This window comes from Saimiri boliviensis, chromosome X, assembly GCF_048565385.1.
Source record: "Saimiri boliviensis isolate mSaiBol1 chromosome X, mSaiBol1.pri, whole genome shotgun sequence".
NCBI lineage: Eukaryota > Metazoa > Chordata > Mammalia > Primates > Cebidae > Saimiri > Saimiri boliviensis.
The window spans coordinates 16860486-16883714 of NC_133470.1; the positions used below are offsets into that span (position 1 = coordinate 16860486).

At 43.9% G+C, this 23229-nt stretch overlaps 1 protein-coding gene across 5 annotated transcripts in view; it reads right to left on the reverse strand.

The window, feature by feature from the left end:
* Positions 1-5313: 5313 nt before the first annotated feature.
* Positions 5314-23229, reverse strand: part of MAP7D2 (MAP7 domain containing 2) — a 112559-nt gene continuing 94643 nt past the window's right edge. For all 5 annotated transcript variants that reach the window (XM_074392275.1, XM_010334880.2, XM_074392276.1 and 2 more), the window contains 9 exons: positions 22760-23031; positions 22043-22175; positions 14711-14948; positions 13804-13908; positions 12157-12213; positions 11316-11394; positions 10604-10790; positions 9024-9299; positions 5314-6840 (listed from right to left, as the gene is read on the reverse strand). In XM_074392275.1, the coding sequence (XP_074248376.1) occupies positions 9050-9299; positions 10604-10790; positions 11316-11394; positions 12157-12213; positions 13804-13908; positions 14711-14948; positions 22043-22175; positions 22760-23031 (1321 nt within the window). In that variant the 3' untranslated portion in view covers positions 5314-6840; positions 9024-9049. The remainder of the gene's footprint in view (positions 6841-9023; positions 9300-10603; positions 10791-11315; positions 11395-12156; positions 12214-13803; positions 13909-14710; positions 14949-22042; positions 22176-22759; positions 23032-23229) is intronic.

A 23229-nucleotide genomic window follows, 5' to 3' on the forward strand; every position in this document is an offset into this window, starting at 1 on the left:
AGATGACCCTACACACACTATTAGGAAAATTAGATTAAAAGGTAAGTACAGTCAACAAATTGCTGCTAGCTCTAATTCTATAAAGTTACTTTCGCAAGGTTCAATTGCTTCGAACTCTATTCCTTGCATTTCCTGAGATAAGGTGAGCTGGGGAAAGCCTGCCTTCATCATTCCTTGGAGGTCCAGAAGACTGGCAGCTTGAGACACTCCCCCGGCCCCAATCACTTGATGCCAGTTGAACGGTTAACTGCAGCAATAGAAGCCTCGGCTGGAGGTTCTTGATTTACTGCAGAACATGGATGGAGGGGAAGGGGGTGAATCCTCCAGGTGCAACACCTGCAACTTTTCAGCTCCCTCTGCCTTTTGCAAGGGGACCCTCAGGCTCTGGGCAGTAGGCGATTTCCTTCCACAGTGCCATGAGTCCCCTTTGCCATTGACCTTGGCTTGGACCCTAGAGGGGTAAAAGAGGGCACTGAAACACTCCCTCCCTAGTGGTTAGCTTGAGGGATGTGTCCCAGAAACACAAGGGCAAATAGGGTCACAGTTTAAGTCACCCCATGCCAGAATCCATGGTCATTGTTAAAGCCATTTCTCCAAAGGTTCGGAATTTTCAAAGTGTCTTAAATGACAGCTTCACCTAATCCATGTTTCTCATCAACCTAGGAACCCATGCTGGGCATCTGGGAGGTGAGCCTTTGTTTGGCATTTGAGCCCATGTTTATGAAGTGAATGTGGAACACCACAAAACAGCCCACACTGACTGTGACATCAACATTGCCCTAATTTGGCGTAACGGAAGGGAGAAGATGGGGAAGTGACTGCTTCAAAAAAGAATGCCATCTTCGAACCTCATGTTCCTGCTTTCAGGTACAATGAGAACTTGAACTAATGACTGATAAAGCCAAGCTCTGCTGCTTTGACTAGAAGAATGATGACAAACCCTTGAAAAAGCACTCAGGTTAAAACGTTCTAGAATTAGTAGTGATGGTTGCACAACTTTGTGACTAAAGACCACTGTATTGTATACTAAAATTTTAATATGTCAATATATTTAATGTATCAATATATTTAACAATATATCTCTGTATCATCTATCTCTGTATCATCTGTCTGTCTATCTACCTATTTTGAGATGGATTCTCATCCAGCCTGGAGTGCTTGAGTGCAGTGGTGCAATCTCGGCTCACTGCAACCTCCACCTGCTGGGTTCAAGCAATTCTCCTGCCTCAGCCTCCCAAGTAGCTGGGATTACAGGTGCACACCACCATGCCCAGCTAATTTTTGTATTTTTAGTAGAGACGGGCTTTCACCATATTGGTCAGGCTGGTCTTGAACTCCTGGCCTCAGGTGATTCACCCACCTCCGTCTTCCAAAGTGCTGGGATTACAGGCGTGAGCCACCGCGCCTGGCCTCAATATATATTTTCAAGCACTTTCAGAACTAGGAGTTTCCATGAGGGTCCTGGCCCTTTGCTACTCCTTTTATAAGTGCCTGCTCTAGCAAGACTTTTTTTTTTTTTTTGCCCTGCCTACCCCCTAGGGGCAGAAAAGCCTGTCAACTTCTCCTGACTACTAAAGCTGGGGTCCTGGAAGCCGGGCACAGTGGTTTGTGCCTGTAATCCCAGCACTTTGGGAGGCCAAGGTGGGAGGATCGCCTGAGCCCAGGAGTTCAAGACTAGTCTGGGCAACATAGGGAGAATGTGTCTCCATTAAAAATATATATATAAAGCTGGGGCCCTGGAATCACAGCCAGCTCTGCCAAGTTCCAGCTGTGTGGGTCCTTGGAGAAGATACCATCTCATACCTAACTCAAAGCATGAAATCTTTAATAACTCAGTACAAGCTGTCTATCATGGTCTACTGCCACAGAAGCCTAGAGCGTGGCAAGCAGAGGCCTGCTGCTCCCCACTTCCTGAGAGCCTGGCACATCCCAGGGGTGCCTGGCAGCTCAGGATTGTTAGAGGATGCTCCCAAGCCTTACATCTTAATTTTGTCCCTGACTTAAACATTGATCGATGAGTGGTAACCTTACCTTGGATCCCTTTGCTGTCTTTATCATTTCCTCACTGTGACTTCCGGGCCCCTGTCCCTACCCCATCAGAGATTCTAAACTCAGTTGACGGCCAGGTACAGTGGCTCACGCCTGTAATCCCAGCACTTTGGGAGGCTGAGGCAGGCAGATGACTTGAGGTCAGGTGTTTGAGACCAGCCTGGCCAACATGGTGAAACCCTGTCTCTATTAAATATAAAAATTAGCTGGGCGTGGTGGTGGGCGCCTGTAATCCCAGCTACTTGGGAGGCTGAGGCGGGAGAATCACTTGAACCTGAGAGGAGTTTGCACTGAGCCAAAAGCATGCCACTGCACCCCAGCCTGGGGTATAGAGTAAGATACTGTCTCAAAAACAAAAACAAAAACAAAAACAAAAACAAATTTTAAAAACTCAGTTGACAGGATACCTGCTACCTCTCCACAGGTCCAATGACCCAAACCCAACCCCATCATGCCTTCAATTCTTACGGATCTTGGGTATTTCTGATCTCTATAGCTATTCCAAATTCTATTTCTCTATCAGAATACCATTTCAGTTATGGAAGTTTTATCATATATTTTACTATTTGTTGGGGGAAATGCTTTTTTAAAAAATTCCTAGGTTTCTTGGCCTTGTGTTCACTTTTTTTTTTTTTTTTTTTTTTTTTGAGATGGAGTCTCCCTCAGTTGCCCAGGCTGGAGTGCAATGGTGCATTCTCAGCTCACTGCAACCTCCACCTCTCAGATTCAGGAGATTCTCCAGCCTCAGCCTCCTGAGTAGCTGGGATTACAGGCGTGTGCCACCAGGCCCAGCTAATTTTTTAATATTTTTAGTAGAGACGGGGTTTCACCATGTTGGCCAGGCTGGTGTCAAACTCCTGACCTCAGCTGATCTGCCCGCCTCAGCCTTGGAAAGTGCTGGGATTACAGGCATGAGCCACCGCACCAGGCTGTGTTTCGTTTATTTATTTTTTATTATTATTTTTTTTTTTTTTGAGACGGAGTTTCGCTCGTTACCCAGGCTGGAGTGCAATGGCGTGATCTCGGCTCACCACAACCTCCGCCTCCTGGGTTCAAGCAATTCTCCTGCCTCAGCCTCCTGAGTAGCTGGGATTACAGGCACGTGCCACCATGCCCAGCTAATTTTTTGTATTTTTAGTAGAGACGGGGTTTCACCATGTTGACCAGGATGGTCTCGATCTCTCGACCTCGTGATCTACCCGCCTCGGCCTCCCAAAGTGCTGGGATTACAGGCTTGAGCCACCGCGCCCGGCCCCGCGTTTCGTTTCTTAAATGAACTGTGCAATTATATTTTCAAGTCACCAAAATGAAATCTCATTGACTGGAACAAATGTGAGTGCTACCTAGGATGAGCCTTCTTCACATGCACAGGACGTCCCATTCAGGGCCATGGCATGTCTTTCTATTCACTTCAATTCTAACATTCCTCTAATTTTAGCTAGCTTTTATTTCTATAAATTTTATGGTTTTTGTTGGAATCTATTTCCTGTTTATTTCTGATATGCAAGAAAAAGACTTGTCTGGCCAGGCATAGTGGTGCACATCTGTAATATCAGCACTTTGGGAGGCCAAGGTGGGAGGATCGCCTGAGCCCAGTTCAAGACCATCTTGGGCAATACAGTGAGACCTCGTCTCTGCATAAAAATTTAAAAGAAAGTAGCTGGGCATGGTGATGCGCAGCTGCATTCCTAGCTACTCAGGAGGCTGGTACAGGAATCACCTGAGCCCGGGAGTTCAAGGCTGCAACGAAATATAATCATGCCACTACACTCCAGCCTGGCCCTGTGCCCCCGCAAATAAAACTATTAATTCTTCTTTCATAGTTGGCTTCCTTGTGAAATCATTCTGAGTTTTTCATCGGTTTCCAGAAAAAAGGGCATTTGTGAGGCTTCCCATTTCTAAGAGTTCTTGCTTAATTTTCTTACATAATTGTGCTTTTTAAAAAGAGACAGTGTCTTATGTGCAGGCTGGAGTGCAGTGGTGTGATCCTAGCTCACTGCAGTCTTGCGCTCCTGGGCTCAAGTGATCCTCCTGCCTTAGCCTTTCAAGTAGCTAGGATTACAGGTGTGTGCCACCATGGTCAGCTACGTTTTTTTAAATTTTTTTGTAGAGAACAGAGGTCTTGCTTTGTTGCCTGGGCTGGCTCGAACCCCCGGCCTCAAGTGATCCTCCTGCCTTGGCCTCCCAAGGTGCTGGTATTACAGGTCTAAGCCACTGCACCCAGCCCATAAATAACTGTGCTTTCTGAACAACGCTGAGGAATGGGTATGGAGGTCACCCTGTGTTGTGCCCCAGTCTAATGGGTATACCTCTCGAAACAAATTAGTCCTTTACATTTGCTTTTTAAAATAACAAAAGCATCTGACTAACAGGAAACCTGTACCTACTGAAAAAAATTTGCAATGCTCACAAGAAATTGTTCTTAGGAATGACTGGCCACCAATATAGGCCCTATGGCCAGAGCTCATGATGCCATAAACTGCTTCTAATACCCCTTCCAGAGGCCTGCATATGGAAATAGTGTCTGCTCCTGTGCCTTGACCACAGGCTTTGTCAGCAGAACTAAAGAAGGCAGCAATGACTGGGCCCTCAGCTTCAGAGATGGCAGCCCAGAAGTTACCACAAGGGTCTCTAATTCCAGTCCTGCCCACCTGATTTCTGGTCTGGCCTGGTACCATCTCCCAGGCAGTGGACAAGTCTGTGAGTTAGATACAAAAAACTGGTCTGGGTTTCAGCTTACCTCAACATTTAAGCATCAACATTCCCATTGTAATTTTATTTAAATGCCAAATTGCTATGTGCAATGTTCTCATAGATTATGGTAAGGCTAACTGTTTCTTAGCTAGAAAGCCCTTGCACCAGTGGTATGAAAGTACAGGAACTTGGCTGAGTGTAGTGGCTCATGCCTATAATTCCAGAACTTTGGGAGGCTCAGGCAGGAGGATCAATCACTTGAGACTAGGAGACCAGCTTCAGCAACATGGTGAGACCTTGTCTCTACCAAAAAAAAAAAAAAAAAAAAAGAAGAGCAACTTTTTGCTGTACTCAAAAGTCCATTGTGTTCTAGGGATAGTCCATCACTTAATAAGCTTTATGCAGTTGACTCCACTTGGCACTGGCAACAAAGGAATTTTGAATGAGTATGACAGGGAAAGGTTATCCATACAGGAATTTTTGGTTTTTTTCCACATGGGTTTTTAAAAGCCTGGTTTGGTTTCAGCACAATGAGCTTACAGAAAAAATAAAACGCTAGCCAAGTCATCAGACTCTTCAATGAAAATGTATTTCACATTAAACACAATGTATATATCATGCAAATGAGGCATCACCACAGTCACAATGGTGTTGTGAGGTACAACAAGTCACAAGAAAACAGACATTTAGCAAAATAAGGTTCTAGGAAAAATTAGAGGCATTTTTTGAAAGCCAGACCATGCTATGGTTTCTCTGTGCTTGTCAGAAAGGGACTTCGCCAGTATTCGCCAAGATGGACAACAGTGCATTATGTGGAGGCATGTATTTTATTGAGTATAGACACATACGCAGATGCACAGTTTCCTTAACTAATACATTCCTAAATGTAGCTGGCTATACAAGCAAATGAACAAGATTACTACTGAGACTTCTTTATATCTCCTGGTTGCAGACCTCTCTCAGAATTATGAATCGTTCTAAACCCGTAATTATACAAGTCAAAACAAAAAGTTTCAGAGAAGACGAGGTCATTTTAATCTGAAAGCCACCTTTCACCACAAGAAACAAAATTAAGAAAACATGCCACTATATGGCATAAAATGTGACGAGTATACATTTTAGTGTCATTTTTCCCATTCAGGTGTTTTCTTAATGTTGAAAGTGACATACTGGGTTCAGTGTGGGCCCCCTATTCTTTCAGAACACTATGATTTTCATTTGTGCCTGGTTTGATTAAAGCTGGGCAAACGCAGCAGCAAATAAACAAAGAAAACTTCCAAGATCCAACAGAAAAAAAATAGCAAGAACATGAAAACCAACCACCTGCACATAAGACATAGGAGTCATTAGGAAAGCCACTCCATGGTCTGGAGTGACTACCGTGTGAAGATTTTAAGGTGTGACATGAAAGAGTCCTTGCTAGATTCAGTTGCCATGTATACACGAATATGCATAAGAGAACAGAAATCATTACTGACTGTTTTGACTTTCTTCCTCAGCCAAACTTACTACTTTAACCCCAAAAGAATAATGTGGGGCAATGCATTTTTGCAGGTGGCAAAGCTTAAGAATGATTTTGTAAAGGCTTCTTGATACCGCCTTCCAATAGAGAAACTCTGGAGACGGAGAACCTCCTGAATTTCTTCTCTGTCTCAAAAAAGACAGGGAGATATATACAGCACAAGTTCAGTATATATTTAACTAGAGTTTGGGTAAACGTCTAGAATATTTTACAGGAAAAGACATCTAAATGTTTATGTGCTCCAACTTTGGGAAGAAGAATGGTTATAAAGCGAATTGCTGAGCCAGTCACTCAGGTTATTCAGAGAGTCACTATGATAATAGAGAGGTACAGGAAGTGCTTTATCAGAAGCTGAAGCTCAAAAACAGAACTGTAAAAGGAAACTTTGCTAAAGCCCAACAAGGTGAAAGTCTCAAGGTTTCTAACAAGAATGGCCAGTGTTAGACATATTACTTAGGAATACAGTTACATTCCGAGCTAATAATTTGGGATCCAGCAGTAAGGGCGTCAGAAGCTTCTTGAGATGGCCGGCAGCTCGGATTTGACTACCAGCAGCTTTACAGGCTCTCCAACACCTGTGTCAATTCAGAAACAAAACCAGATGAGATCAAAGGGAGAACCAAGCATTCTGCAGTCTGTAGCACCTATCCTCTCACTAAAATGATCACAACACACTGTGGTACTTTCTACCTTCTTGGTAATTATATTTTCCTCCTTGGCTTATACAGTATTTCTCAACAGAAGTGATACAGTATTTTGCATAGGATTATTCTCTCAGGTGGGTCAAATTTTCCTCGTGTGGAACTTTCCTAAAACCTGCAGATGTGCCGGACGTGGTGGCTCACGCCTGTAATCCCAGCACTTTGGGAGGCTGAGGTGGGCAGATCACCTGAGGTCAGGAGTTCTGAGACCAGCCTGACCAATATGGTGAAACCCCATCTTTTAAAAAAAAAAAAAACCTGCAGATGTTTAATGTTGCAAATTTCGTCTTCCAAATGCCCCCAGCCACTCTGGCAACAAAACCAACACATGTCCACACGTCCCCTGGTGGGGGTGGTAGCACTTTTGGTAGAGAAGAATTTGAGAATTAGACCAAATCATTATTAAAAATATACAAGCAGTGTGAATAAAATGATTTGGTCAAGATTTTTCTTTTTGGATAGGGGTTTTGCATTTATTTTAGAGATGTAAGAAATAAATTTGAGGACCTATGAATACTCTTACAATTTTGTGGATTCTCTGTTCATTACTGGAGAGTGAGAAAAGTGAACTGAAGGGAAACTAATTTTAAAGTCAAACTATGTTAAAAACACAAGAAACCTCTTAATAAATATTAAGCCACGTTAACTGTCAAAGAAATAGAATACTCAGGTGAACTAGTGTTTTAAGTGTCCAAGAAGGCAGCTGCTTTTCCAAACCAGCGACACAGTTTACTCTAAAAGTGACCCACCACACACCAAGAACCAAGAGAAATGGGCTCTCAAACTTGTCTTATAGGCAAGCGCAGAGGTCAGGTAGAAACAAGCATACAAAAAGTACAGTGACCTCAGCTCTGTAACCTCTCCAACTTGTTTCCTCATTTGAAAAATAAAAAGGTTGAAGTAAGTTATTTTGGCCACTGAATTTGTTACGGGAGTGAAGTATAAAAAATAAAGTGACTGAGAGAATGCTGAGAATATAAAAATGCTTTTAAGAATCTAAAATGGATGCCAGTCATGGAGGCTCACGGCTGTAATCTCAGTGCTTGGGAAGCCAAGGAGAGAGGATCGCTTGAAGCCAGGAGTTTTAAGACCAGCTGGGCAACACAGCAAGACCCAACCTCTACAAAACCTAAAAAAAACTTAGCTGGGCCTGGTGGCATGTGCCTGTAATCCAACTACTCGGGAGGCTGAGGCAAGGGTATCTCCTGAGCCCAGGAGTTTGAAGTTTCAGTGAGCTGGCATTGCACTACTACACACCAGCCTGGGCAACAGAGTGAGACTCCTTCTCTTGAAAACAAAACCAGAATCTAAAGTGGGAGGAGCAACTGGAATTATTAAATTATTAAAGGATTTGGTGACAGACTCTTATCTTTTCCTCATTCAAAAACAAGCTCCAAACTGAAGTAAATCAAATGTGAAGTATTTATTATTAAGTATACCTTACTACAGAGTGTATATAACTCACAGATATTCTTACTCAAATGAGAATAGCTTCTGGAAGCACTTCGGCAAGAAAAAAGGTCAAAGGGAGGGGAAAAACCTTCAAGACACAAACTGCAGTTCTCTTTCCCTCAGGTATGACCTAGGAACAGATGTCTGCTTTGGAAGAATCCAGAATGGGTCAAGAGAATAGCAAATCATGTGGCCCAATGTATATGAATGATTCTCGATAGAATGTGGAATGCCACTGAGCAAAACTAGAGGTGGGGAAATTCATCTTACTATTATCACCTTGCAACACTACTAGAGTTTTCTTTCCTTGCCCCTAAAAAAGCTACTCAGAGTGGATTGGTAGTAAAACCTTTAGCCAGTGCTTCTCAACCTTCCTATCCAAACACCTTAAACAGCAGGGTTAGGACAGGCCAGCTCAGCGCTGAAGGCTCATGGATGAATTACTTGAAATTTGTCTCAATTCTTGCTGTAGTATACCATAATATATTCATGTTTGCATTTTTCAAATAAAAGTTGATCACCCAAGAGGTTGAGTGATGTACATCCTATCTTCACAAACTCCAGTTAAAGGGTTATAAAGTTAGAATATGATCAAAAGACTGTACCTTTCATTAAATGGATGCTGTATTTGTCAACAGAAGGTGTTGAGAGGAGTTTCTTGGCCAGGACTGTTAAATCCTTCGATAAGGTTTTTATTACAGTCGTCCAGGCTGAGATTTTCACTGGATCTCTTGGGGAATGTTGGGGGACCAGTGAAATCTAAGAGATCTTGAAGTGCTCGGGCATTACCAGTTCCATTTTGGTCCAGAGACACCCCAGGAATCATTTCACTCACTGGTGAAAATTCTGGGATAGAGATAAGCTCTTCTTTTGAAACAGGACTAGAAGAGATGAACGAGAGAGAGAGAGAGAGAGAGAGAGAGAGAGAGAGACAGAGACAGAGACAGACAGACAGAGAGAGTGTACAACATATTAATTCTATTTGTAATATTTTTTATACTACTCTTTTAGAGAAGGATTTAGAGTTTTTGTGTTTACACACGACTTGGGTTCAAATCTGAGAAGGACAGATGGTGGACATAAGGCCCCATGTATGAGAACAGGGAAGCAGATTGAGCAGGGCTGTGATGGCCAAGCTCACATTGCCCAAAGGGTGAAAGGATAAAAACCCACAGACACCAGCATTCTATTACAAAGAAGCAAGGCACTTACCGAACTTTCGAAATGGGACATTCAGACAGAAAGCCAATGCCAAAAGTTCAAGGCAAGTTGAAAAAGAGCCCTAATTAACACTGGGGGTCCCAGTGCTGCCATTCTAATAGTACCTACCACCTTGGACAAATTGCTTTTCCTCCCTGCAGTCTCAGTTTCTTTGCCTATAAAATGGTAACAATCGATTCTCCCTGCCAGGGCTCCTGTGAGTGTGAATCAGATTGCGCTGAGAAGAGTTCATGTAGAACTATCTGAAGTGCTCAGTAAAGGTTTGGGGGGCCAACATGAAAGGATCCCACCACAGCCCACCTCATCACTGGCAGCGCCAATCTCACCCTCTGCTTCCTCTCTAAAGCAAGGCTTCCAATCCACTCTGACTTATCCAGCTCCATCCAGCCAAGCCTGGTTTTCTTTTTCTCTCTTTCTTTCTCTCCCTAGAGATGGAAGGAGGAGTTTCATAATTGTGCCAGCTGTAAGTTCAGCAAAGAAGCAAAGCCTTCCAGGCTTTGAAGAGTGGTGGGCTGAGGGCCTGCCACCAGGAATTTCTTAACAGCTAGAGCAAGGCTGCTGTCAGGTTCTTCTTTTTCTTGTGAGATCTTAGAGAAGAATCTAGAAAAACCAGAACTGCAGAAGCTCAGAGGAACTGTCTCTGGTAGAAATTCATCCTCCAGAACTCCCATGGGATCAGCTGAGATGGCATCCTTGCTTAGTGACTTCCTTCCTTCCCCTTTCTCCCGAAAAAACTCCCTAGAGTTTTCCTCTACGCATCACATGCCCTAAAAACTCTGTTCCAGGCTCCGCTTCTAGGGAACCTGACGCAAGACACTAGAATGTTATAGCAGTGACAGCTTTCCTGTAATGTCAATCAAATATGCTTTAGGTGATTTGGTTGTAAAAGATTAAGAAACCAACTAAAAGAAAGGGTAGTGTTTGGAGATGCGATGAGGCTTAAATGCAAAAGAAATGAATATACCTCACATCCATAGACTGCACTTCTTCAGTTGAATCATCCAGACTGTTTGATTTCCCATCAAGGGCATCTAGATGAACAAGTGCCCCAGCTGGCTTAAGCCCATTAGAGAAAATGTCTTGGGGATAAGTTTCTGGGGCAGCGTGACCCACACCATTAACTTCCTGGCAGGTGCTCAATCCATTGATTTCTGATCGAGAACACAAAGTCCTTGTGTTAATCATAAAATGTCTAAATAAAGTAACAGGGAAATATAGATCAAAGCAATTAATTTAATGCTCTGGTTCACTGATGGTGCAGCATCTTTTTTGGAAAAAGCCACAAATAACCCCATGTAATCACCTTCACACAGGGGAAGAGAAGACAAATCACATTATTAGTGTCTGTGCAGAACCTCTGGAGAAGAGCAGAGAGAGCAGAGTCAGGTCCTAACAGTAATAAAACCTGACCAGCAGTTAAGCTCCCTGGAAAGCACTGTAAGCCAGCAGCCAGAGTGCCTCCTATGTTGAGATTATTGGAGTAACCAAGGAACACAGTCGGTTCCCAAGTGAGCTGACAGTTCCTGTGCTGGAGAGACATTCCCAGAGAAGGGAACCTGCACAGGCCCCTGCCAGCAGTCACCCTCTTGGGATCCATAGGTCTGTTTCTCCTGCAGGAAGTCTTGCGAGCCCTTGCTACTAAAAGGAAGAACCCAAGAGCCAGACCTCACACTCACCCATTTTGTTGGGGACAACTGGTTTTGTCTTATTTTCCACACACACAGCAGGCTGAACCCCGACTTTGGGGTCTTCTTTCTGAAAACAAATGGAAGGTGAATGAAATGAGGGAAGGCTGACATCAAACAGAAACACAAGTGCTTTTTAAAAGCATCCAATGATATTTTGAGCCTGGCTAGACCATCTGCCTGTTCTGTGGTAATTCTTTAAATTTTCAGCTGTGTTTCCCTTATTCTTATGTATTTTTACATCAGCATTCTCTTTTTTTATTCATGGACTACTATGCCTCTCCCTTCATCCCACCCCCCTCACCCACCATTACTCTAAGGAAATCTTTTAGCCATCCCATCTCCAAAACCCCGCCTTTTTTTTTTTTTTTGAGATATAATCTGGCTCTGTCACCAGGCTGGAGTGCAGTGGCACCATCTCCACTCACTGCAACCTCCAACTCCTGGGTTCAAGCAATTCTCCTGCCTCAGCCTCCTAAGTAGCTGGGACTACAGGCACACACCACCACACCCAGCTCATTTTTGTATTTTTAATAGAGATGGAGTTTCACCATGTTGACCAGGATGGTCTCAATCTCTTGACCTCATGATCTGGCCGGCTTAACCTCCCAAAGTGCTGAGATCACAGGTGTAAGCCACCACTGCGCCTGGCTCTGAAACACCTCTTTCTTTAAGTACCTACCCCCACTTAACCTAGCCAGGAACAAAGCAGGAAGAGTCCATTTTTTTTTTTTTTCTGGCTAATCCTCTCTAAGACCTACAATTTCACTGATTGTATTCTGTCTTTTCTCCTTAGTACATAAACTATTAAAATGTTCATCCGAATTTCTACCTTTACTTCTGGAGACACATCACTCTTCCTTGTTCTCTTCATGATTTCATCTATTCTCTAAAAACAAAAAACAAAAAAACCAAGTAAGAGGACTATAAGACCAAAAACATAAAGTAGCTCAGTCTACATGTAATTTCACATTTCTCAGAAAACCTGTAAAAGACAAATGTCAGAAGACAGTAACACATATAGAAAGGTTTTCCACTGGTTTTGGAGATGTACACCTCTGGCCCCATGGACAAGGTCAAATGCTTGAGAAGTTAACTCATACGTATTTAGAATCAGTATTCAATTTACATCCTGTATTTCTCCTTCTTCTGCTTAGATTCCCTATAAATCAACAAATTACCACTTGTCATTAAAGAGGACTATCCTACAGAAAGTGAGGCTAAGGTGCATCTCAGGAGAGAAGGCCACAGGCTGGTCTCCCGGGTCCCAGGCCTACAGCAATACAAAGCCCAGGTTGGGCCTAGGACACCATGAGAATACACCTTTATAATCAGCCTCCTTAAACCCAACTTTATCCATAAGCATACTAAGTGTAAATAGACTACACACTCCAATTAAAAGACAAAGACTGTCAAACAGAATTAAAATAACAACTCCTGACTATATGCTCTTTACTTATAAAAACACACAGAAGCTTTAAGTAGAAGGGTGAAAAAGATTTGACATACAGACACTAATCATAAAAGGGCTGTCAGGCCAAGCACAGTGGCTTATTTCTATAATCCCAGCACTTTGGAAGGCCAAGGCAGGAGGATCAATTGAGTTCAGGAGTCCCAAGAACAGCCTGGGCAACATGGTGAAACCCCGTCTCTACTAAAAATACAAAAATTAGCTGGGTGTGGTGGTACACTCCTGTAATCTCAGCTACTTGGGAGTCTGAGGCAGGAATCGCTTGAACCAGGAAGGTGGAGGTTGGGGTGAGCTGAGATTACGCCACCGAACTCCAGCCTGGGCAACAAAGTGAAACTCTGTCTCAAGAAAAATAAAGGGCTGTCAAAGTAGAGACAAGAAGTATCACTAGAGATAAAGAAAGGCATATCACGAGAAATATATATATCATAAAACCTGACATAACTGAAAGGAAAAATGGGAAACCCATAATTACAGATGGAGTTTTTTGTTGTTTTTTTTTTCTTTTATTTGAGACAGGGTCTCACTCCTGTTGCCCAGGCGGGAGTGTAGTGGCATAATCTCGGCTCACCGCAGGCTTGACTTCCCAAGTTCAGGTTCAGGTGATCCTCCCACCTCAGCCTCCTAAGTAGCTGGGACTACAGGCACATGCCATCACACCTGCTTATTTTTTGTATTTTTAGTAGAAACAAGATTTCACTGTATTACTCAGGCTGGTCTCAAACTTCTGGACTCAAGTGATCCTCCCACCTCTGCCTCTCTAAGTGCTGGGATTACAGGTATGAGCCACTGTGCCTGGGTGCAGATGGAGTTTTTAACAATCTTTCTCAATTACTGATAGAATGAGATGGCAGAAAACTAATAAAGACATAGAAGATTTAAACAGTAGTATCAATGAACTTGACCTAACTGACAATCCTAGGAGCATTCTATCCAATCACCACAGAATAGAACTGGATTCACCTCCTGATCACTTACCCTAAGTCTTCCTGATCTCTCAGCCCTTACCTTCTTTCTCTCCAGTCGCTCCTGCTCAATCTGCAGCATGATCTGTTCTCTTTCTAGACGCATCTGTTTAGCTACTTCCTGGGCCTTTGCTTCTGCTGCTTCTTTCTAATAGAAACAGGTAAATCAAGGCAAAGCTTTATTAAGCTAAGAAAACAGTGTGGCAATTCCCTGGCTTTGGACATGTTCCTTCATCTCATCATCTGCCCTAAAGTGGATGTTGCTCCAATATTCAATGTGGATTTATACAAACCACTGTATGGCACAGAAAACATGGTTGGACCTCATTCATATACCCCTAGGTCACCATGCAATTCACCTGCAGACATTTCTCATACATGGAGAAGGCTTTTCTGTGTCTGTGGGCAGGCTTGGGCCATGAAGTGTGCACATGGCCAGATCAGAGAGTTAATTCCTCAACGAGTGACCTTCTCCAATGAGGGAGAGGAGGTGGTCGATCAGTAGTTCAGTTTCCTCATCTCGCAGCTGGACAATTCTAAAGCATGATCCACTGTCTCTCAGAGGTTCTCAATGGGACTGTGTTCCAGTCATCCACAATTAACAAATGCATCAATGGACTTAAATTGGCTTTTCTCCTATTCCTCTACCAGCTTCCCGGGATTCCCTTGCAAAAACAAACAAACAAACAAACAAACAAACAAACAAACCAACCACCAAAAACTGCTGGCACTCAAATTCTTATCCCAGGGTTTGCCTTTGGGAAAACCCAAATTGACAGACGGCAAACATTATCAACTTCACTGCGACTGCCCCAACTTATAGTTAACAACTAGTCCAGACAGTTTAAGAAAAAACTTCAAGATTATGAGTCACTGAAATTTAACTAATTATACCTACTATCAAGGCCCTTAAAAAATAAGGAAATTCCATCTGAGGACACATACAGTACCTGCTTTTCAATCATGGCTTTCTCTTGCTTTTCTTGTTCTTGTTTTTCCTTTTCTTTCAACAACAGCTCCTCCTCAGCCTTCTGCTTGGCCTCTTCGCCTGCCTTTCTTTTCTCTTCCTCTTCCTGTTTCTTCTTTTCCTCTTCCTGCTGTTTCCTTTCTTCTTCCTGCTTTCGGGCTTCCTCTTCTAGGCGAAGCCTTTCCTCCTCTGCCTTTCTTTTCAATTCCTCTCTCTCCAGCCTTTTGAGAATACAACTGTTGTTAGACGAGGAAGACATGCTCGAAAAGGAAACTGCCAGAAAACTGCATGCTGCAGCTGAGAATAACACTCCACACACTTTCCAACGAGCATTCATTTAATAGCATGATTCATCCTTCCTGGAAATCCACTCCAGTCCATACATTCACCAAAAAATAATGACAGGCTTGACTTTAAATTCTGTAATGCAGCAATGAATGATGTGTCGATGTGTGACGCATGCTGTATTGAAAACAGATGCTCCTCCGTCAACAAACAAATGATTACGATGAGAGAGGAAGCCAAGCCATTGTTACTGAATGACAATTCTTTTAAAAACCCAAGCAGAATAAATATTTAAAACCAAAGAAAGCTAGGAAAAACGGAAGTGTCTCAATGGCCACAAATGTGCCAGTCAGCAATTCAAGAGGAGTGACTATGAACTCAAAAAGTTCACTTTGGTTTCTAATTGTTATGTGACTTATGCAGCAGCAAATGCAAGAAAATGCTCAACAGAAACTTGACGTTTAATAAATTAAAACATAAATTTCCATTTATTTTGGCAATCTTTAGAAATCTATTTTCGCTTTCTTTGCTATATGAAAGTTACGTGGCATTTAGACGTTTCATCCACAGACAGATGAATGGTTCATGATGTAGTGATAAGAGCTCTAAGCAGTAAGAGAAAATTCTGTAAAGTCCAAGAGCTTGTTTTAACCTTTTTAATGTTCTTCCTCCTCACATGTACGTCACTTTCCTTGGGTAATCACTGGCAAGGTGATATATGAGCATGACCCAAATTGTATTCTGATTATGCCACTACGTGACACTTGGAAAGTCACTCAATGTTCTTGATGCCCATTTAAAAAATGGGAATAGCTATACTATTGTTTTATGGCATTACTGTGAGAATGAAAATGCCTTTCTCAAATGTTAGAAGGTTCTCAAATGTTAGTTCATTTTACAATTTAAAATGAATCCTCTCTCTAAGCCTCAATGTCCTTTAAAGTGCAACTATTAAGTCTGCATGTCTTTTAGCAATTACCTTCATTTGGAAGCATGTGCCACCGACATACTGGGGTGCTGCCTGCCAGTGATTGCATTCTGGCCTTTTAATCCTCATTCCCTGGATCCGTTATGGACACAGTCCAAATTGCCACCTTTGATTTTCAATCTTCGTCATCTTCCTTAGTTGATGGTTATCACCAAATGCTATACAGAGAAGACTGAGGCCACCTGATCTGAGCTGCTTAATCTCTCCTCTATGACATTACTGCTCAGAAATGTGGCCACTTGTTCCTCTGCTTAGATGGAAAGGATTGTAAATGCCACCACTTGTGCTGTGAATTCCATATCCTCTATAGCTATGTGTCCCTCTCACTGTCCCCTCTTCCTTCATTCATCAGTTTCATCCTTCTGCATTCACTTTTCCATGCCCTGGAAAAATGCTCAAGTCTTGGGCATCACAAGCAACCGTCCTCAGTCCTCTCTCACCTGCTTCTCATTCATGACTGGTTAACAGCAGCTTATATTCTAGGCCTGTATCTGCTCACCTCTTTAGGCTGCTTGGTCGCTATCCCTTCTCAACAATTTCCCTCCAAAATCTCTGTTCATCTCCTAAATCACAAAACCAACAGCCTTAGTCCTGACACGTATTATCAAAAGTCCCCACCATGTGGCTCTCCCTACAGCCCTGTGCAACATGAGGCTGCATGACCCTGGCTTTCTCCTGCCTCTCTTGGCTTTCCCTTCCGGCTTCAGCTGCTGCCCCACAACACGTGCCCCTGCCTGCCCTAGCTCTCACCAAAACCACCTGCCACCTGTAGGCTTGGCAGCAAAAAGCCAGGTCTGAGCAGCCTCCAGGACTTCTGCCTGTGGCTCCTGGCCTGGACTAACTCTTGCTTGGACAAGAAGCTTTAGCCTGGCTACATGACCTTGTTCGTGGGGAGCTAACTGGAATATTCCCTTTTCTTCAGTTTTTTTAAACAGATTGGGTCTCACAATGTTACCCAGGCTTGTCTCAAATTCCTGGCCTCTAGTGATCCTTCCATCTCAGCCTTTCAAGTAGCTGGGACTAATTGAAAACACCACGCCTGGCTGGAACGTTCTTTTATGTGAACCCCTAGCAGCTATTTTAGCTTCTTAACATGACCTAAAGTGATCCATTTAGGATTCCCATTAAGATCTCCTGCTTACTAGCTCCTTCCAGTGCCGTCCCAAGGATGGACCTGGGGTCTAAGGTTTCTTGCCCCAACTCTTTTTTTTTTCACTGTCAACTAAACCCACTTTCATTAGCAATTTTTTTTTTTTAATAAATGAGAGGTTCTTATATTGCCCAGGCTAGACTCAAAACACGTAGCCTCCCCTCCTCAAGCACCAGGATAACTGGCCTGAGCCATCATGGCTCCCTTCTTGCCCCAACTCTTACGAATCCCACTTAATTTTTTATATATATATATATATATATATATATATATATATATATATATTTTTTTTTTTTTTTTTTTTTTGAGACAGAGTTTCGCTCTTGTTACCCAGGCTGGAGTGCAATGGTGCGATCTCGGCTCACCACAACCTCCGCCTCCTGGGTTCAGGCAATTCTCCTGCCTCAGCCTCCCGAGTAGCTGGGATTACAGGCATGCGCCACCATGCCCAGCTGTTTTTGTATTTTTAGTAGAGACGGGGTTTCACCATGTTGACCAGGATGGTCTCGATCTCTTGACCTCGTGATCCACCCGCCTCGGCCTCCCAAAGTGCTGGGATTACAGGCTTGAGTCACCGCGCCCGGCAAATTCCACTTTATATCTTGGACCATCCACAGCCCGGGGACTGGGCTCTGCTGTGTTTGGGAATGGACCAACTTTTATTCTTCTGTTTAGGGCCTGCTTGTCTGGACTCCTGGTTGGCCCTTCTGTTCTGGTTCCTCCATCCTTGACTTGGATGGCGTTTCCCTTACCAGTTTGTGACAATAACTGGGCTTTCCACAGTTTGACTGAAGTAACTTTATTTTTCTCTAAATTCTTTTATTTGGCAACATTATCTGTGGCTTTAACTATTTTATGCTTAACTCTAAACATAAAACAGATTTGAGGATGATCTTATTCCAAGAGGTGGCCGCGTGTTCCAGCCCCAGGTTGTCTGGTCCTTTCCTTCCTTACTCCTCACCTCCCACGTGGCACTATGCAAAGCTTCATATTCTGGCAAGAGAGAGGAAAACGCATTTTGCATCAAGCATTATCACTCTCATTTTTACCTATGCCCCCAGGTTTCAATTCCATCTCCTATCATCTGAATGTACTACACACACCATAAACTTAAGTTTATCTAAAATCAAGTGGATAATTTTTATCATTTAAAATGAATCCCTTATGTCCTCCTTTTACCTGGTATTGGGTGTACCATTCTCCTAAGGCCTTAGAATTAAACCTCAGCATCAACTTCAAATCTGCCCATTTCTTTCGTGTTGTGTAAGTCCACAGAGACTCACTTTTCCAGGTCTGCCTTCACCATACTACTTTAGCCCTTCTGCTTAACCTACTACTGTGATGATTTCTTTTTTTCTTTTTCCTTTCTTTTTTTTCATAGAGATGGGGTTTCACCATATTGGTCAGGCTGGTCTCGAACTCCTGACCTCAGGTGATCCACCCTCCTCGGCCTCACAAAGTGCTGGGATTACAGGCGTGAGCCATCGTGCCTGGCGCGATGGTTTCTTAGTCAGGATTCTTCCTCCTTCTCTTCCTTTCTTGTACATTGACTGAGTGCCAGGCACCAGTGATCCAAAGACTGTGTCCCAGCCTTTTAAGGTGCTAACTAGGGGGAAAGAGGCCTATAAACAAATGAAGCTATATAAGTCAGCTGAATAGCTGGGCTCGGTATGGGTGAAAAGTGGGGGGTGGTCACTTCTGTCCCAGGCACAGGGCCAGAAAAGGTACAGGGAGGGGCAAAACTTGACCTGCATTTTGAGAAAGGAAGAGGTGTCTGGCAGGAAGGAGCACAAGTCCACATGGGGGCACTGTAAAAGCACAGCTTTGAAGGTGTGGAGTTGTGTGATGAGTGAATGTCAGGGACCTTTGCACGCTGGTGTCCAGAGGAAAGCAAGGGGTAAGAGGCAGGTAGTGGCCAGTTCATGGCAGGCCTTGAAGGCCTACTGACAGGTTTGGGTGGATCCAGTGGGCAGGGGAGTCACTGGCTTGTTAAAGGACAAGAAAACAATCACATTTATTTGAGAAAGGTCAGTGTGGACCCAGCGTGGACAGGCGACAAACTCTAGAAGACCTAGAGCAGGGAGCTCAGTTGGGATGTGACAGATACAGTCCAGGTCAGAAGCAATGGGGGTTAGAGCTAAGGAAGAACAGGAGAGACTGGAAGGGAAGGGAGAGAACAGAGATGCGAACATGACAGCTGATGAAGACTGGACCCAACAACCACTGGGACAGGGAGGAGGAAGCAAAGAGCTGAGAGTGGCACTGAGACTTTTCACTTGGGTGCCTGGGGAGACAAGAGTGCAGAGTTCATGGAAGAGAAAGGAGGTTTGGGGAAAAATACTAAGTTCTGCTTTGGAAATGCTGGATTTGAGATGTATGTGAGACACACTCAAATGAAGACTTATTGCAGCTGGAAATATGGTCTCTAGGTTCTAGACCAGTGCTATCCAAAAGAAACTTCTGTTGAGTAGGAACAATCTATAGATTTGTGCTGCCCAGTGTGCTGTGGAGCCATATCTAGTTAGATGCAGCTCTTGGGCACAGAAATGTGGTGGGTGTGGCTGGGGAACTGAATTTTAATGAATGTATATTTTGGTAGCCACGTGTGCCTAGAGACTCTGATAGTGGACAATGCAGCTCTAGACAGAGCTCGGGCCACAGGTATAGTTTTACGAGTTATCAGTACACGTGTGTTATTAGTGCCTCCCTTGCTCCAAAAAGTATGGAAGGTTTAGAAAGCAATCTGCAGTTAGCTTCAAAAACAGATGATAAAATAAGACAAAAGGAAAATGAAGGTAGGAAATGAGATGACAGTAGAGTTGGTTTAGCACAACAAAGGCTCAATAGAAAACTGTTGTGTAAAATATGGGCCCTAAATCTTTTGAAGCCAGAGGAAACTGGCAGCATGGAAGGCACACTAGCAGAACAGGAGGGAGCAGTGCTGCTCGGGAGGGCTTGTTGGAAGATAAGCGGGTTGAGGTCTGAGGGCTGAGAGCCCAGGCAACATTTAAGGGGATGAGAAGCGGACAGAGGAGGCTCTGAAGGAGAGGCCAGAGAAGAAGGGCAACCTTGACAAGGTCAAAGCCAACCAAGAAACTGATTAGGAGTTAGGCAACCAGGAGGAGTGGTAGGCGTAAGCTTTGAAGACTGAATGTGAGTTGAGAAAATAAAGACAGAAAGTTCAATCGAGTCTTTCAGGACTGGGCTGTGAAGAAAATGGGTGAGACAGAGGGTAGCAGCTGGAAGGTAAAGAACATCACCTTCTTTAGCACACGGCTATCATCATGTTAGTCACCAGGTCAGAGCTACATGGTATCTGCATGGCCTGCAATTATCAACACTTATCATCTGAGGTCCTGTGATTCCTCTTATCTTCTTCCACCTCCCTTACACACCCTAAGGCCCACCCAACCAGCCCAAACATACCACTTGACAAAACAAACGAACCATGTCTGCACTGACCAAAAGACTGGAAACAGGAAAACAATCAAAGAAGTCCTGAACTTCAAGAAGGGACCATCCAGACCAACCCCACTGCCCCTTTTAAAAAACAGATCAGGCCGGGTACCGTGGCTCAAGCCTGCAATCCCAGCACTTTGGGAGGTCAAGGAGGGCGGATCACAAGGTGAGGAGTTCAAGTCCAGCCTGGCCAAATGAAACCCCTTATCTACTAAAAATACAAAAAATTCGCCTGGCATGGTGGCACACACCTGTAATCCCAGCTACTCTGGAGGCTGAGGCAGAGAATCACTTGAACCCAGGAGGCAGAGGTTGTGGTGAGTGGAGATCATGCCACTACAGTCCAGCCTGGGCGACAGAGCAAGACTCCATCTCAAAAAAAAAAAAAAAAAGATCAGCAAACCTGTCATCAGAGACCACAAAGACTTACCAAGGTCACTAAAAGATCAAGAATATTCTATTATTTATTATTCTAAATTCAGTGCTGGCCTTGAAGTGCTACAGCATTGCCTGCTTCCTGTCATGTTATTTCTCTAAACAGTATTGGATTGTACTCTGTGATTAGCCTAACAGCTTCCTTTATCAATTTAATGATAAAATCAACCTTGTCCTTCAACATGCTTTCCTCTCTAAATAAAAAGACCAGAAAAGGAAGAACTGTCTGTATTGTGACGAAGTACCCTGATCCTAACATCGAAGTGTTTCTCAAACCCTGGCAAGCTACTAAAACAGAACAGGACTGAATCCATGTATTTTTACTGCATTCCTAGGATGATTCTGATGCTCTCCAAAGTTTAGAGACCACTGCAATGAGGTCTTTTGTCTTGCTCCAGGATGGGACTCCCCATACCTCACTCACTGTTCTTGGACTATGAGGCTTCCCCTCCATACAACCCTGTGCCTAAGGGATATTCCTCAACCCTCCCCTCTCTCTCTTACTTTGGAGTGTGAGTTAGGATAATTTGATGGAGGAAAAAATGTGGGAATCAGAATCAAGACCAAAACCAGAATCTAGAACCTCTTGTCTTCCCAGGGAGAATCTCTTTTATTTTATTTTTTTTCCCTCCCTACCACGCCTGCGTTCCCAGGGAGAATCTCATTCTGTAAACAAAGCTCAAACTCCCATGATAGCTCTAGGAGGCCTGCTGGCCCCAAAGTCCAAGAGGAGAACGGGAAGATGCCATGCCATTTAGATCCAAGAGCTATGAGTTTCCAGGTCCTCTGAAAACAGCAAAGTTCCATTGTTGTTATTAATAATTACATCCAATATTAGAAGCAGTCTCCTGAACACCTTCCACGTAGTTCAGACATTCTAGGTTCCCATACTTCTGTTCAAGTTTTACCAATACCAATGCTGTAAAAAGAAAGGCAAGTTGCTCTTGCCAACACAATGTTTACATGACATCACACTGAAACTCTGAGCACTCGCATACCTATCTTGTTCTTCCTTCTCCAGTCGTTCTTGCTCCTCTTGTTCCTTCTGTAACCGAGCCTGTCTTCTCTTCTCCGCCAAGATCTTTGCAGCCTCTCCTGCATCAGTGGTGCCTGCTGTGGGCTTCCCCAAGGCTGCACCAGAGGAGAGTAATCAAGAGGAAAAGGTCAAGGGAAACGAACATAATGATTCCACTCACACAGCAGCTGCCAGTTGAAAGTGAAAAAAATCCAACCCAATGTGGTGATGGGAAATGCTGTCCAGACCAGCCAGTCAACCACCAAGCAAGAGAAGCTGTCATAGGCTGGATGTGACCTTAAACGCATTTTACAGTGGAAGACAATGGAAAGGTGAGGAGGAAATACAGCAGCCACCATCTGGGTGAACTCACTGCATCACAGAAGCCTGAAAGACTAAAGGAAGATGATCTCTTGTGTGAGGTGCAGATGCAGGCTGAACACAGCCTGTCTCAACTCAGCATCCCTGTGACCTTCCACAGCCATGAGTGGAGTCAGCCCCTAGGTCTCCTCCTGGGGACCTCAGAAGACTGAAGGAAAGAACTCAGGAGCAACGTGCAAACCTGAGAAAGCTGCGCGAGAGAATGAAGTTGTCCCCAGGGAAAAATCTCTCTCCCTCCCCAAAACACAAGAGAATGGCATGTGGACTGGGTCTAGGGAGAACCGTCTTGGGAAAGCCAAGGCACGGTGGCAGCATCTACCTGCATTGTTTTCCACCTTCCCTCCTGCGGCAGCAGTGAGCTTCTCGCTGGCATGCTTGTCCACTACGTGCTTCTCTGGGGCTTCCTCCGCTTGCAGGCCAGCAGTCTGCTGAGTCAAGGCACCTTCCCTTTCCTTGTTGCTCTTCTCTTTATCTGCTTTCTTCTTGGGCATCTCTTCGCTGGAAAGGGCAGGTAAGCGGTACCTCACGGGAGACCCTGAGTAGGGAGGTTTTGTTGTCTTTGGAGACTGTGGATAAGCTTTAGTAGCTGTCCTGGAAAACCAAAAATATGCCAGAGGATGATTACTAGGCCTGAACACAGAGCTCTCTGTTTCTAAGACACCTAGATCCAAAAAGCTGAACAATTTCATCCTTCCAGAGAAGGGAAAGTAGGACTTAGCACACATTCAAAAGTCACTAAAGTGCTCTCAGTCCAACAGAAATATATGGTCTCTCTAAGATGGCCCTGGT